The following is a 15,539-nucleotide window of genomic DNA, read 5'->3' as shown; positions in this document are numbered from 1 at the left end:
TTTCTTTCTTTCTTTCTTTCTTTCTTTCTTTCTTTCTTTCTTTCTTTTCTTTCTTTCTTCTTTCTTTCTTTCTTTCTTTCTCTTTCTTTCTTTCTTTCTTTCTTTCTTTCTTTCTTTTTTGTTATAAATTATGCCCTTTTGAAAATCTCTATCACAGACTTCTTTCGAATACAGACAAGAATGTTCTCCAATAACTGTGACCCTGTTAGGGGCTGAATTGTGTCCCCTCCCCCATAGCCCCATAGTCATATGTTGAAGTCCTAACCCCTCATACCTCAGAATGTAACTGTATTTAGAGATAAGGTCTTTCAAGAGGTAATTAAGATAAAATGAGGTCATATGGGTGGCCCGTATTTCAGTGTGACTTGTTTACTTGTAAGAAGAGATTAGTTAAGGAGAGGAGCCTCAGAACAAACCCGCCTTGCCAACACCTTGATCTTGGACTTCCAGCCTCCAGAACTGTGAGGCAATGCATTTCTGTTGTTTAAGCCCCAGGCTGTGGTATTTTGTTATGGCCGCCACAAGAGACTGATGCAGACCCTTTATTTAGCTGAAGCCTGGCAGGTTGGAGAGAAAGCCTTCTTGCAGGCATAGTGTTTGCTCTTTCATTGCTTTCTTCAGGAAAACAGGAGGGGAAGCCACTGTACTCCCACCTTCCCTTCCCTTCCATCCCCCTCACCCAACATTCACCCCTCCCTCACAATCGAGAAAGAAAGATTTCGTTTGTCCCAGTGCCTTTGTCAGAGACTGGTGGTGGGAAGGTGAATCCTCCATCAGGTATGTTGTAACTAAGTTGAACATTTGTCTCATTCCCAGCCCCCTCCTCCATCTGTCACTACTGTGAGAAAATTGAGCTGGACTCAATTTTCACATTATTTCTCTGGAGCTCACAGTCCCCGTGGTAACTCTTTCCAGCCATCACTTTATGTCATCATTTCCTTCATTCTACCTCCTATTTTTTTTTTTTTTTATCTCCTTTAGTCTTGGATTAATGTTATATATAAAAGAACCAAGCGTTAATCTTTGTTTCACCATAGGTGGTGAGAACATAGTTTCTTTTTTAGTTTTTCAAAGTGGAAGATAAGGAAAATGCTAGAAGTATAATTAAAGATAAAAATAAAAAAGACTTAAAGAGATTTAAATTCCTGTGAGGTGAGCCCTACGAGGCTTTTCAGGAAGGGCTAATTTCTGACGGTCACAGATAAGGGAGGCTGGCTCATCTTTGCCAATTTGGGGAGGTGATTTTAGAAAGAGCTGTAAGGGACTTTGAAGGCTGGGGAACCCACCAGTCTCAGAGTATAGGGGCGAACTCCTTGTTATCCTGGTTCTTTTCTTCCTGGAAAAAAACCCCATATTTTTATTTATTTATTTATTTTTTAAATAATGAAAGGTCACATGTTTGAAGAAAACCAACATGGAGCTCTTGTCTTCCCTTGATAATCCTCCTAAGCCAGAGGTGGAATAGAAATGGCAGAGGAGGCAGGAAAAATAGGGTTGATGGGGATGGTGGTAGGAATGGCTGACGGACAGAAAAGAAAACCAAAAATCAAATAGAAAATGTCTGTTAGGGCCCCGAGTATTGGATGTTTGCTGTGGTAATGCTGATTGCACCATTTAACACACCAGTTGTTCAAATATGGGGGCTGGTGGGGGGGAGGGGGCAGGCACACTCAAGGACTCTCAGGATAAACACCCTTTCCTGTAAGATTATACTGAAGGTCGGATGACCAGATATAATCTATTGTCCAAACAAGTACAGTTATGAGCCTAAAGGGGGCACTATTACTAAGTAATGCAGCCAATCCTTTCTTTACTCCTGCACTGCCCCCAGAACAAAAATGATGAAAATCTCAGCCACTGTTACTTAGCACTTAATGTCTGGCCCTTAGGTGGGCTTTCCATTAACTACCTACCACTCCCCTCAGGAACTCAAGAGAGGCAGAAGCGAGCACCTAAAGATGACGGCAAATGCCTATCACCTCCGTCCTGGAGGAGGGAGGTAGTAGTTATATGGGAAATTGGGATGTCAAGAAGTCCAGGGTTTTGCCCAAAGGTTTCCCTCAGAACACACATACTACCAACCGTGACAACTCTATGGCCTCTGGGCAATATGCTCCCTCCCCTATTTATCTCAACTCTATCCATCCTCCAGAGGCCTGAAGGTTTTCAGAGCTGTATCACTCATTCTCACTGCTCCAGGTTTTGCAAGCTTAATGGACTTGTCCCTTCTCTGTGTCTTGCTAATTGAAGACGCCACAGCCCCTCTATCCTGCCATTGCCCCACGCTCTAACTCCCACAGTGGACTCTGGGCTACTCCACCTGCTGCATGTGCCCCAGAAGTTCCCTTTAGCCAAAGTCTTTAATTTTAGAAAGTGTATTTGTTAGAATTGAAATCACACAGGGGCATGGCCCCAGCTGAACTCATTTTATGAAAAGACCTATCGGCATTTTTGTACAAGTTATTCTATTCTGGGTCAGCTATTTGTAAATTTAAATAACTTCATTGAAAAGAAGTGAAGTCAGGGCACCTGGGTGGCTCAGTCGGTTAAGCGTCTGCCTTCAGCTCAGGGCATGATCCCAGGGTCCTGGGATCGAGCCCCACATCGGGCTCCTTGCTCAGCGGGGAGCCTGCTTCTCCCTCTCCCTCTGCCTACTGCTCTGCCTACTTGTGCTCTGTCAAATAATAAAAAATCTTTAAAAAAAAAAAGAAGTGAAGTATACCTACAATGGCCAAAGTAAGAATGATATCTGAAGTGGAAGTAAGTTGAATTTATCCAGTTAACCGAAACTTGATTTTTGTGGCAAATTCACCAGATTAGGACCCAAAAAAAAAAAAAAAAGTCACTGACACATAGATTCTCATAAAATTTAGAGAACTGTTTTAATAGAAGTAAATAAGTAACACACCAAAAGAATTTTCCAAAGATTTATTGAAGCAGAAACAAGTTGGTCAGATATTTGTTGGAAAAAAAGCAGTTTTAATGGTATTCAAAAATACTTTTTAAAAAGTATTCTAGCACAAGTTTTCTTCATAAACTAGATTATGTTGTAAACTTTTTCCTAAATCTTTTAAGAGTGTTGGTTCTTAAGAACTAGAGATTATTCCTATTCCAAATCTATCTTGCGCTCCTGAAAAACTGCAGAAAGGCACTTGAAAGCTGTTTCTTTAAGATACGGATTTTTTTTATTCTTGCTGGTAGTATTGCTGCACTGACTCTGTGCCCTCTTTACTCAAGGTCATCGTGATGCTGAGAAGTTTCATTGATAACCTGTTAACAAAAAAATTCGAATCAAATAGAATACCTGTTGAAGATGAAATTACCCCGATAAGCATGACAAAGGAAAACCCTCCTAAGTAGGTATCATTGATGGTGAAAATAGGCAGGTTACGTTAGCTGTGCACGGCCAAGGTCACAGCTAGGAGGGACAGATACGTGTGTAAGACGCTCTTCACCTACACGCAAAAGAAGTATCCTATGGAATGTTAGCACTTAAAAAAAGAAAACTTAAAACTGTGTATGAAGGATGCTGTGATAATCCTATGCAGCAAAGTTTAAAAGCCATGAAGACGGACTAAACTGCACAGTCAAGTGCATTTTAAGTGTATGTGCAAGGGGAGATTCCATGAAGATCGCAACAGATTTCGGCCATTTCTTTCCTGGCGTAGAGAAGTAACGAGAAACGAACTGATTATCCGGCATATCCTTGCGCTATGTCAAAGGGCCTAAGAGTATTCAGGTGGCAGTCAGTAGGGAAGCCCGTATGTCCAGGATCAAAACATTCCTGATATCAAGGGAGTCTACTGAAGTAGCTCATGGAATGAGTCTAGGAAGTAACTTAAAGAAGCTGTGCGCCGATCTTAAATTAAGGAGCGTAGAAAAACAATCACTTATTTTGGACAGCAGAAAGACTGCTAGGTCACCTTCATATTCAGGAGCCAAAGAGTTGGCTGTGTGTCGTGCCGGGAAAAAAGGCCTATTCTCTTTTGAGGGGTCACGAGTGAAACCAAAACCTCCCCAATTAGCCAGGTGTTATCTGAGATGGAGACTTATTGATTCACAAGGCTATCGATGTCTGCCTGAGATTATGCATTTTGGCTGAAATATACCAACCTGTCCATCTCTAGTCTCAACCGTCTTAATCAGAAGTGTCCTTTTTGAGTGAGTGTCAACCAGAGGGAGGGAATCCAGATTGGTTTCTGAATAAAGAAAAATCGCCCAAAATTAGTAAAAGTGAAATTCTAAAAAGACAAGTAACTATTTTGCCCAAAGAATTATGATCGTTGTTCACAACTGTCAAAAGCGCTCCTCCCCAAATAATTCTCAAGACTTTACTAGGGCCTGGTAACGCGGTAGCATCAGGATGGACTATTTCAGTGCATACTCCAAAGGAAGAAGTCCAAGGGAGTTGAAATTTAACTAGCAGCACAGATTATAAGACAGTACTTGGGTCTAAAAATTATGGATGTTTTATAGGAGTTTATCTTGTATGGCATTTTCAAAAAATCATTTAGCAAATTAGTGCTTTATCATAAATGGACTGGTTACAAGCTGCTGAAATTTTTCATAAGGGGAGATCAAATGCTTACCCCTCAGGTTCAGGGAAGAAAAGTTTGGAAGAGGCAGAGCAATCCTATATAGAGATAAAGAAAAACAGTAAAATTTTTGGAAAACGACTCAAACAATAAGGAACGAATTTCTTCAACTTCTTGTTTTCATCAAATAGGAGAATGTATTTTCGTAGTTCATTAAGTGAGGGATTTGCCTCTGAAGTATTTACCTAGGACGGTCTCATTAGTACATTTAAAATCTTTTCCTTTGAGTGTTTTCTCTGAGCATTGCAGAGTGGGAAAAGCGTTGGCGCTCCCAGAGTTGTGAGTTCAAATCCCAGCTTTGCCACTGATTAACGCTGATTAGGGCAAGTTAGTTACTAAATCTCCCAAACCTAAGGTTCCATATCTATACGAAGTGGTCAGCAGCTACGTTGAAGAAATGTTCTAAAGATGAAGAGGTAACGCACGTAGGTAAAGTGAGGGGCATAATTCCTAACAAAGGGTAGCTATTAACACACGTGCCACACCTGCTCTCCTCGCCTTCCAGCAGCTTCCTGTAGGTGGCAATCTCAATGTCGAGAGCCATCTTGACATTCAGCAGGTCCTGATATTCCCGAAGGTGACGGGCCATCTCTTCCTTCATGTTCTGAATCTCATCCTGCAGGCGGCCAATAGTGTCTTGGTAGTTAGCAGCTTCGACGGCGAAGTTCTCTTCCATTTCACGCATCTGGCGTTCCAGAGACTCGTTCTGCAGGAGGTAAGAGAGGCTTCCGATGTTACTTCCCAGGAAACCCCCAGCTATTCCCAGACCCACGATCTGTTCCCCTAGTGGCAAAAATGGGGAGCAGCACTCCAACTTCAGGTGAAGGATACAAGCATCAAGTATTAGAAGCAAGAGTACAGGTGTAAGCTAAAACCTTCACATCTCGAAGTGCTCTTTGAATCTGTCCTGACAGCTCATTTTCTTTGGATTAAAACATAAATTTGTCTTCATTTGAAGTTTTGTTCAGATAGCACCATTAGCTTGGTCAATGTGCATGACGCAAGCGGGTTATGGTCCGTTTTTTAGTGGGATGGGATACTCACCGTCCCTTTGAGGGCGTCCACTTCGCAGGTGAGGGACTGCACCTGTCTCCGGTACTCATTCGACTCCTGCTTCGCCTGGCGCAGAGCATCATTGTTCCGGTTAGCAGCCTCAGAGAGGTCGGCAAACTGTTGGAAAGAAATGACAAAATGTGGACCACCCACGTGACTTGGTCCCCTAAGATTCCCTAAGATCCCCTAAGATTCTCCCTTGCCTGGAGAAAGGGGAAAGCTTCAAGATGGTAGGCAAACAAATAAATAAATAGCACATGATCCAAATCAAATTTTGTATCTTAAGTGCAAAGCTCCACGTCCTCCAGACTATGTCTACATTTCTGTTCTGAACAGCGAAGGAAGAGTGGCAGAATGCTGACAATGTTTTCAAGTAGAAATTCGATACGTTACCCTCATTCAAGAAGGGTGGGGGTCACAGGTGTGGTGTTGGGATTGCCTCTGAAGTAGGGTTCAGAAGGGAGTGGAAAGAAGGGATGAGTGATAGGGAGGCTGTAGCAATAAATACAACTGGGACAAGAAGTTCAAGTTTAAGAAGTTCAAGCCAACTTTCTGACTGGACCTAAAGGGTGTGCAGGGATCACAGGCAGGTACGAGTGTTTCCAGAACGAAACGCTTTTCTCTTGTTCTAGCCACACTGATTGCTTTCATACCTTGGACTTGTACCATTCCTCAGCCTCCTGAAGGTTCTTGGCAGCCACGCTTTCATACTGCTGGCGTACGTCACGCAGGGCAGCTGTGAGGTCAGGCTTGGAAACATCCATATCGATTTGGACATGCTGGTCCTGAATCTGGGCCTGCAGCTCCTGGATTTCCTGCAGAAAGAACAGACAGAAGGTCAGCCATGCCCAGGATGGGGGCAACTCCACCCACATTCATTCACGAAATGTGGCTCCACTTGCCTCATCATGTAGTTTCTTCAAAAAGGCAATCTCTTCTTGCAAGGATTCCACTTTACGCTCAAGGTCAAGACGTGCCAAAGAAGCATTGTCAACATCCTGGTTTCAAAAGAGAAAAGACAGGGCAGATGCGAGGGTGCTGAAGTCGATGGCTTACCTCCTTTCTTCATTTTAAATGAACCATATGAGCTTAGTCTCTTTACTATGAAAAGGTTGTGGAGAACTTTTATGACCTTTGAGTAAGTCTATAAATCACCCAGTACGATAATATACTATACTTTCTTCTCTTCATTAGTAAATTTGAATTGTGACCCACTGTATTGTATTCAGATGGCTAATAAGCAATTTAAAAATAAGTAAATGTTAAACTGCACTCTGAATCTCCATTACACTAGTGAAGTTTTTCATTATTTTTAAAATTTCAATTCCAGTATAACTAACATACTATATTATCCTAACATATTAGTTTCGGGTATACGATATAGTGATTCAACAACCCTGTACCTGTACAATACTCAGTGCGCATCACAGTGCTTGTGCTCTTAATCCCCATCTCCAATTTCACCCATCCCCCACCCACCTCCCCTCTGGTGGCCCTCAGCCTGTTCTCTGTAGCTAAGAATCTGTTTTTTGATTTGTCTTTTTCTTTGTGCATCTGTTTTGTTTCTTAAATCCCATATGAGTAAAATCATATGGTATTTGTCTTTCCCTGACTTGATCTTATTATTTTTTTAAATCTAGAAAAATCAATGTCACCACATTTTTAAGATATCTTTTTTTTTAGAATGTCATGAAATAACATGATGTAATAGGGTTGACCAGATTTCATTTTGTGTACACTCGAGTACACGTAAAACAGAAATTTGTGCTTCAAAAGTTTCAGTGTATATCTGAGCTCTTTTATTCTCTACTGAAATCTTTTTTTTTTTTAAAGTGGGCTCCACGACGATGGGACTTGAACTCACGACGGAGATCAAAACCTGAGCTGAGATCAAGAGTCGGAGGCTTAACTGACTAAGCCAAATGTATCCTTAGAATGCAAAGCAAGTATGTAGTCATCTAGTAAGGCTAGATGTTGCAAGGCTAGATTTATACTCCAGTTCAATTTGTACACTGGCAAAGATGCAGTTCAGGTACATAAGGAAAAGAAATGTAATTCTGCACTGTATTTTCTTTGCTTCCAAATCTGGTAGAATTTTCTCTTAAAACTCCCATTGCATCCTGCAAACGTGTGTCCATCCTTTTCACTTAGCACTTTGTAAATTCAGTTACTTAGCTTGTTTCAGAATGACTAGTCAAAATGCATGTAATGAAACTATATGCAGAATCCTTGCTGCTCAGGCTCTCCTGTGTTTCCATCACTTGCAAATTGCTATGTCCCAAAGATTTTATTTCCCCTCAAGGAAATGTTATAAGAATTTTTATACCTCTTATCTTGTCAGCAATTATAAGTGGAATACACTTTATAGCACTGAAGTCTTAAAATGTTGAGAGACCTCTCTCACCTTCATGGAAATGTGAATGAGGAATGAGTGATAATTAAAAAAAAAAAATTCTGGCTTGGGAAAAACTCACTTTTGCTTGTTAAGCCCTAAAAAAAGATGCGGAAGATAATTACGTGACATTGTGACATTTCTACTTCCTTGAAGAAAATATGAGGGATTTTACTGAATCCCTAAAGAGGAGATCATTCATATTAATCTTATTTTATATTAACTCACTACACTGCAGAAAACATTACAGATATGATGATCACAAATGCTCAGTTACTAAAATGGGCCACACACTGCAGTGCTTAACTTAATTTGGTAAATGTATTTCTGCTTCAAAATGTTATTCTAGACTATTCATCTGAGAGCTTAGATAGCCATCCCAGTAAGTGTTCAGGAGAATAAAACTATGCTAGCGGCTCTTCCTGCTTTTGAATTCCAATTTCAAACTAAAAATCCTTGAAGTCTATCTAGCTTTGGAGCAAAAAGTCCTTTACTTAAAAAATCCATTCTTGGGCCCTAGGTTCGTTCTTCATTTAAGGAGAAAGTGCTAGAGAATAAAGAAACCAAATAAAGAAAGGCCTTTCAAAATGTGAGGTATGATTGTAGCTTTAAGAACTTTTCCCATCACATACTTCACAAGTCTGGACCAGATACTAGATAACGGATGTTAGCAAATACGTGTGTCCAATTAGAACTGCGCTTACATCATTACATATTCAATAAGAATGTAGCCTGTTGCAAAGCTTCTCTGGGAACACAAAGACTCCTATTATTTCTGTCCAGAGCCACCACACTTGCCAGAATGTCTGTATCTACATTCCATCGTGAAGCCCGTAGAAACCATTAATACTTTCAGCCCAGGGGACAGATGGCTCCTTTTCACCCTTATTAGATCACAAAATAGTTGTGCCTAGTGATACTTCCATATAACTTTAATGCCACAATGAAACTTGCAGGGAAGAAAAGAAACTTGCTGGCGTAAGTCCAGTTAAACTAAGTTTCTTATCCTCCAACACGTTTACATTTCAAATTACAGGGTATAACTGTGCTTTTCATGGCTTTGTAAAAGTTAGCCAACTTGACTTTAGTAAGCCTTAATCTACATCAAACTGTGACTGTTCAGAATCAGAATGTCAATGTGTTGCAAAAACAAAACGGAAAAAAAAAATATTTCTTTGGAAAAAAATCTCGAAACAAAGTAAAAAGTTAAAGACTTTCTTTCTGTCCTAAGGAACAGCTTCACTCATTCAAGGGTTTTCATTGGGAGAAGCTCTAATCTGTGCTCTTTCTGCCACTAGGGGGCTTTGCGCACAGACGTGAAGTTTTGCACTATCTAGACGCGGGCTAAGTAACTTTGAGAATTGCTCCGGGTCGATCGGGTGGGGTCCGGTGGCTGCGAGCGGGAACGGAATCTACAAACCTGTCTGAAAGACTGCAGGGTGCTCTCGGCTTCCTCTCTCTGAAGCATCTCCTCTTGCAACCTGAAACAGTCGCACATTAACCAAAAGGGAACTGGGAAACCGCCAGGGGCGGGGCGGCCACACCCAACCACCACGTCGCTGCGCCTCGCGACAGAAGCTGCTGCGCCACCTCCGCGGGCAGCCAAGCACTGCGGCTTTTAGAACTGCTGCCCTCCGCACGTCTTAGCGGGTCCTCGGCGGCAGCGTGCAAAAGCAATCACGGTCGCCACCGGAACCTGGAAGGCGACCGCCGCCGCCCCGCCCCACCCCCGAGGAACCTCCGCAATCCCTTTGTCTCGCTTCCGCCACTTCCCTCCTCTCTTCCCTCCTCCCGCCCCATGCTGGCAGCCCGCCGGAAGCCGCCGGGAAACTTTCTAAAAGTTTGGGGAAATGGCGCTCATCGCTTATAAGGGCCTTCGGCTGCAGACAGAGCGGTAGTTTTAAGAAATCTGTAACCTGAAGCGGGGTGTTTTTGGGCAACCAGTGGGGGTGGAGGGGAAATGCTAACTGCAAGGTCTGGGTTCAGGGCGGGGCTGCGCCGCCGCACCCACAACCCCGCTCACCCGCTGTCCCCCCAGGCAGCCACCACCCCAGCCACATCCCCAAGGGCGTGGCAGCTTCTCGCGGGGGCCCTGTTCCCCTCTCCCTCCCCTCCCGCAGCCCCGCATGGGCGCCGCCTTACTTCTCCCGGAGCCGCATTATGTCCTCGGCCAGGTTGTCGCGCTCCACTTCGACGCGGGCCTTGTCGTTGGTGAGCTGGTCCACCTGCCGGCGCAGCTCCCGCATCTCCTCCTCGTAGAGGTCCCCCAGGCGTGACTTGCCCTGGCCCTTGAGCTGCTCGAGCTCGGCCAGCAGGATCTTGTTCTGCTGCTCCAGGAAGCGCACCTTGTCGATGTAGTTGGCGAAGCGGTCATTCAGCTCCTGCAGCTCCACTTTCTCGTTGGTGCGGGTGTTCTTGAACTCGGTGTTGATGGCGTCGGCCAGCGAGAAGTCCACCGAGTCCTGCAGCAGGCGCACGCCGGGCACACTGCTTCGCAGGCGCACGGCGGAGGAGCGCGTGGCGTACGCGCCTCCCGGGGACGAGCCATAGAGGCTGCGGCTGGTGCTGGGGCGCAACGCGCTGCCCAGGCTGTAGGTGCGGGTGGACGTGGTCACGTAGCCCCGTGTGGAGCTCGGCCGGCTCCCGGTGCCGGGGCCGCCGAACATCCTGCGGTAGGAGGACGAGGACACGGACCTGGCGGACATGACTGCAGAGGGTGGCGGTGGGCCGGGCGACTGCGGCGGCACGGACCGGCTCGGGGAGGACAGGCGAGCGAGAGCGCGGTGGGTGTGGGCGGTGGGAGTGCTGCTGCGTCTCTGGCGCGGGGGATACCGGAGCGAGAGTGGCAGAGGACCGGACCCCTCGGAGGGCGCAGTTTTTATAAGCCGTTAGGAAAGAGGGTCCCCTCCCACTGCCATCCCAGCCGCAGACCGCGCCAGCCAATGGGGACCGACAAGAAGGGGGGGGTGGGGGGGCGGGGGCGCCCTCGAGCCTTCCCCCCGGTTCCTCTGCAGCCCGGGACTGGGCACCGTCCCGTTACTTTTTGGTTGGGCTGGGACTTTCGGGGGCTTTCCTGATGATGGTCTGAGCTCTGCTCCCCACTGGGTGCTAAAAAAGGCGGGGTCGCGCGGTGGTGGGGGACCCTGCCCAGGCCTGGACCAGAGGGGTCGCGGACACCGCGCCGAAGAGTCCTGGGAGGAGGCGGGCGGGTGGGAGGGGCGCTCGGCTGCAGGGCTGTGGTCGGTTAGGGGCGTGTGGGTGTGGAGCCCCGCGGGCAAGAAGCAGGAAGAGGGGGGAGTCAGGGATCCAGAGGATCGGAAGAAAGAAACAAAGAGTGCCTGAGATTGGAGCGCGAGGTGGGGGCGTGCACGGTCGGCGGCGCAGGGCTGGGGCCCCGCGCAGCCTGGCGCACCGCCCACTCTGGCCCACGAATCTTTTCAACCTCTTGTCTTGGGGGGTTCCTGTTCAGGGACCTGACGGGCTCGGTGGCTTTGGACGGCGCGAGCTTCGAGGCGGCGGCCGGGGAAAGCCCGGGGGAGAGGGGTGGGGTCACTGAGTCACAGGCAGTGAGTCACTGAGCCCTGCTGTCCTCCGGGGTTGAGGGCTCCTAGCGGTTCGGAAACCGTTAGACGAGACTGACTCCAGTCTCCCCGGGCCGCGCGCGCACTGTTTTAAGTTTTACCTAAGTTCGAGTCGGGCCTCAGCTTTCTTCTGTGCGGTTCGCCTGCGGAGATGCTAGAGCACCCCTGCATTCTTAAGGACTCTCCAAAGCCTGGTTTTGCTCCGAATGTGAGGACTTCCCATTAGCAAGAAACCCCGGAGAGCTGCCGAACTCGGGTCTCCAGCATCATGCACGCACTCGGGGAAGGGTTTTCTTGCAAAGTTCCCTCCCATCCTTCCCTCTGGGCTCCTCTCAGTGCCCCCCCCCCGCCCCCGTGGAACCACACCCGACTTTTAACACGATCTGAAAGTTCTGGGTGAAAGAGGAAACCCAGCGTCCGTAGTTTCAAAATCAAATCGAGTGATCACTGGTTTTTCTGCTATAGTGGAAGTCATTAAAGGTATAATCTGTGCCAATTATAGAATTAATTAGGCGTTGCTTTAAAACCCCGATTTGATTAATGAAAGGCAATTATATAACGCAAATGACAGAATGTTTGGGGGGAAATAGATTTATGTGTTCATTTTGGTTCAGCGAGGCCCATTGCAGGATTCTGGTGACTTGTCTGGGAAATGTCACAGGTCCTTTTGGCCTCATTTCCAGAAGAATTCGTGCAATTGGTCTTCCAGTGAAGGAGATAAAGCTATCCGCAGAACAAACAGAGAGAAAACTTCTGGTCTTGAGCATTAGGGAGTGTTCAGACTCCACCACCAAAACCCATCTAGGGTAAATCACTCAACTCAAGGGCTATTGTTGCAACATTAGTAAGTGCTACCCCCAAAAGGGAGATGAAGGGAGGAAGGCAAGCCAGCCTTATTGTAATTAAAGAGCAATTTAAAAATCCTGGGTTGTTTTTTGTTTGTTTGTTTGTTTTGAGTATTTAGAAGACCTATTGAGTACTGGATGGATTAACTCCAAAACCACCGTATCGAGTGAATAGTTAAGAGAAAAAGGTAAAATCCTTCCGTCTTTTTTTTTTTTTTGGAGTTGGGGGAGCTGTGGGGGTGGTACTGGACGTTACCTGGCATTTAAGAAAAGTAGTGTAGAACCAAATGAAGGGTTTATCCTAGCTTCTCGGTGCAAGCCTCGTCTAGGCAATATTTTGTTTACCTCGCTTCAGGTACTGCCAAAGTCGAGCTGCAGGACCTTTGCTGCATAGCTCCCCTACCGTGCGTTTCCTTTCTTCTCTCCTGTGCTGGGGGGCCGTGGGGTGCTCCCAGGGAGCATTCCTGGGGCTTGATGCCCTGGCAGACTAGTTTGTGCTCCACGTTGCCATCTTGTTCCCTGAGAGCTCTTTATTCAAGCCACTGCCCGGCAAATGCCACCATTGTGAGTGTGCCTGGAATTTTTAGGATGAGACAAAAAAAAAAGTCATCTCCCCACGGGGAGGGAGGAAGAGAGGATGGACCCTACTCCCACCCAAAGTGCTGATCCCAGGGCAATGAAGTGGTGCTGTCAGGGGATGCTTGCTGACTAACTCACCGCGGAAAGTGAGGGCAAGGCTCTGGTGTGGTGTGGCAGGGTGCCCTGTTGGTGACCACAGCAAATTCCTCAGGGCTATGGTGACTTCCTCTGGGATGGACTCTGGCCTTCCTCATCATCTCAGGGGTATCCCTCCTCCTTTCTAACTTGTCCGCAGTCTGTATTGTCAGGCAGGGCTGTGGTATGTTCACTTGCTGTCTTAGCTCAGGTGCTATAACAAAATACCGTGCACCGCGTGGGTTAACCAACAGACATTCATTTCCCAAAGTTCTGGAGGCAGGAAGTCCAAGATCAAGGTGCCGGCAGATTCAATGTCAGATAAGGACCTGCTTTCTGGCGTGCAGACAGCCACCTTCTCGCTGTGTCCTCAGATGGCGGAGACAGCTAACTGTAGTCTCTTCCTTTTCTTATAAGTACAGGAATCCCCTAATGGGGGCTCTACCGTCAACACCTCATCTAAACCTAATGACCACCCAAAGGCTCCATCTCCATATATGGAAGCATTGGAGATTAGGGTTCCAAGATATGAATTTGGAGCTGGGGGGTGGGGTGGGACACAAAGTTTCCATCCATAGCACTGGCCATACAATGCAAACACACACACACACAGTATCCAGGGTGTCCTTCCTCTTAGAAACGGCCATAGCTAGCGTAGCTACAGCGTAGAAAACTGGAGGTTACAAAAACACTCTTACTCATTCATGTAGAATGCGTGAGACTTCGTACAGAATTAACTTCATTCAGACATACATGTGCCTAGCCCAGTGCCTCAGCCAATGGGTGGCGGTCATCAGCGTGGGAAATCATTATGCCTGAACTAACATCTTTGAGTGTGATCATTAATCCTGCTTTATCTGTGCCCCACGTTCTTAGTTACCTTTGACACTCAGCAGTATGGAGACCTAGCTTTCTCGGTTTTCCCATTTATTTTTTTGAGTGCCGTGAAAACCTAGCTCGGAGGTATTTTTATTTTATTTATTTAATTTTTTTAAGATTTTATTTATTCATCTGAGAGAGAGCAGCACGAGAGGGGGGAGGGTCACAGGGAGAAGCAGACTCCCCGCCTAGCAGAGAGCCCCATGCGGGCCTCGATCCTGGGACTCCGGGATCATGACCTGAGCGGAAGGCAGTTAGTTGCTTAACCAACTGAGCCACCCAGGCGCCCCTCAGAGGTATTTTTAAATGCTGGACAGGGAAGCCCTTTCAAACACGGCATGGTGTGGGGTGTGACTCGTAAGGACACGGCGGTCCGACTCGTAGGCCAGGCGTAAACATGACCAAATCTAAAGTCCTAACAGGGATTTGGGAATTTGCAAGCTGTGGTGATGTCAGTTGAATGGGGTGATTTGAACTGACGGAGCAGCCAGCCATGTACAGAGGAGCTTAGTGGCCGGTGGGGGCTTTAGGAAAGCTGGCTGGCAGGAGGCCACACCAAGAGGACAGCTTCTAGCAGGACGGCCTGGATGGAATGGGAGAAATGAGAAGGTGGATAAAAGTGAGACGTGAGAAGCATGACAACACTCGAAGGTGTCATAAAGAGAATAAGCATCACTCATATCACCAGTGCTTTAGTTTTTGTGCCTATTGGATGACAGGAAGTTTGCATGCATTTTACCTAATGCTCTCATAGCATCTTGCAGGGGCATTTGATTGTCCCATTTCACAGCGAAGGGGTCTGAGACACCGGCTTACAATTTACTCATCATGGTCTGATGACTAGGAGAGGAGGGAGGAAGGGGGCACGATTTTCAGTTGAGGCTTTTCTGACTCCAAATGCACTTTTCTTTTCTCTTTGCCTTCCTCGATGATGAAATTTTGCTCACTGTCAACCAATACCATTCGCAAATATTACTTAGGGCCTACTGTGTTTCACGAACTGAAGAGACTGTTCATTATCAGATTATGTTATGAAGGAGCAGACTCTGAATGGAGTTTGGCAGATGCTTAGACTATCATGTTTTATGTTATTCAGAGGATGTAACAGTAATTCATAGTAGATATGGAGGGGATTTGTTTTTGTTTTTTTTTTTAAGATTTTATTTATTTGGGAGAGAGATAGAGAGAGAGATGGCCTGGATGGAGAGAGAGAGCACACTAGCGGGGGGGAAGGGCAGAAGGAAAGAGAGAAGCAGTTTCCCCACTGAGCAGGGAGCCGGATGCAGGGCTCGATCCCAGGACTCCAGGATCATGACCTGAGCCAAAGGCAGATGCTTAACCAGCTAAACCACCCAGGTGCCCGGGGGTTTGGTTTTCACTTGCTCCCTAAATTGTTACTTGGAGAGTTAAACCTTTCACCTAGATTTCTTTCCATCTCTTCAGAGGCATCATCTCCAAAATTGGATGTAGTTCATCTCAC

General features: G+C 46.3%; 1 protein-coding gene across 1 annotated transcript; it reads right to left on the bottom strand.

Moving 5' to 3' along the window:
- Positions 1-2,912: 2,912 nt before the first annotated feature.
- Positions 2,913-10,949, bottom strand: VIM (vimentin). The gene is made up of 9 exons (XM_032425729.1): positions 10,183-10,949; positions 9,461-9,521; positions 6,551-6,646; positions 6,302-6,463; positions 5,640-5,765; positions 5,081-5,301; positions 4,590-4,633; positions 4,114-4,199; positions 2,913-3,270 (listed from the first exon to the last, which is right to left on the bottom strand). Exons 1-9 carry the CDS (start codon positions 10,743-10,745, stop codon positions 3,229-3,231), a joined length of 1,401 nt encoding a protein of 466 aa, XP_032281620.1. The 5' UTR covers positions 10,746-10,949; the 3' UTR covers positions 2,913-3,228.
- Positions 10,950-15,539: the final 4,590 nt, after the last annotated feature.

The sequence above is a fragment of the Phoca vitulina genome, unplaced genomic scaffold (assembly GCF_004348235.1).
Source record: "Phoca vitulina isolate PV1807 unplaced genomic scaffold, GSC_HSeal_1.0 scaffold33, whole genome shotgun sequence".
NCBI lineage: Eukaryota > Metazoa > Chordata > Mammalia > Carnivora > Phocidae > Phoca > Phoca vitulina.
This window is presented reverse-complemented; position numbering and strand designations above follow the sequence as displayed.

Coding starts and splice junctions, on each gene's coding strand:
- VIM (XM_032425729.1), bottom strand. CDS start 10,745: ATGTCCGCCAGGTCCGTGTCCTCGTCCTCCTACCGCAGGATGTTCGGC. Junction 9,522..10,182: donor ATAATGCGGCTCCGGGAGAA/GTAAGGCGGCGC, acceptor CGACTGTTTCAG/GTTGCAAGAGGAGATGCTTC. Junction 6,464..6,550: donor TGAAGAAACTACATGATGAG/GCAAGTGGAGCC, acceptor TTCTTTCTGCAG/GAAATCCAGGAGCTGCAGGC.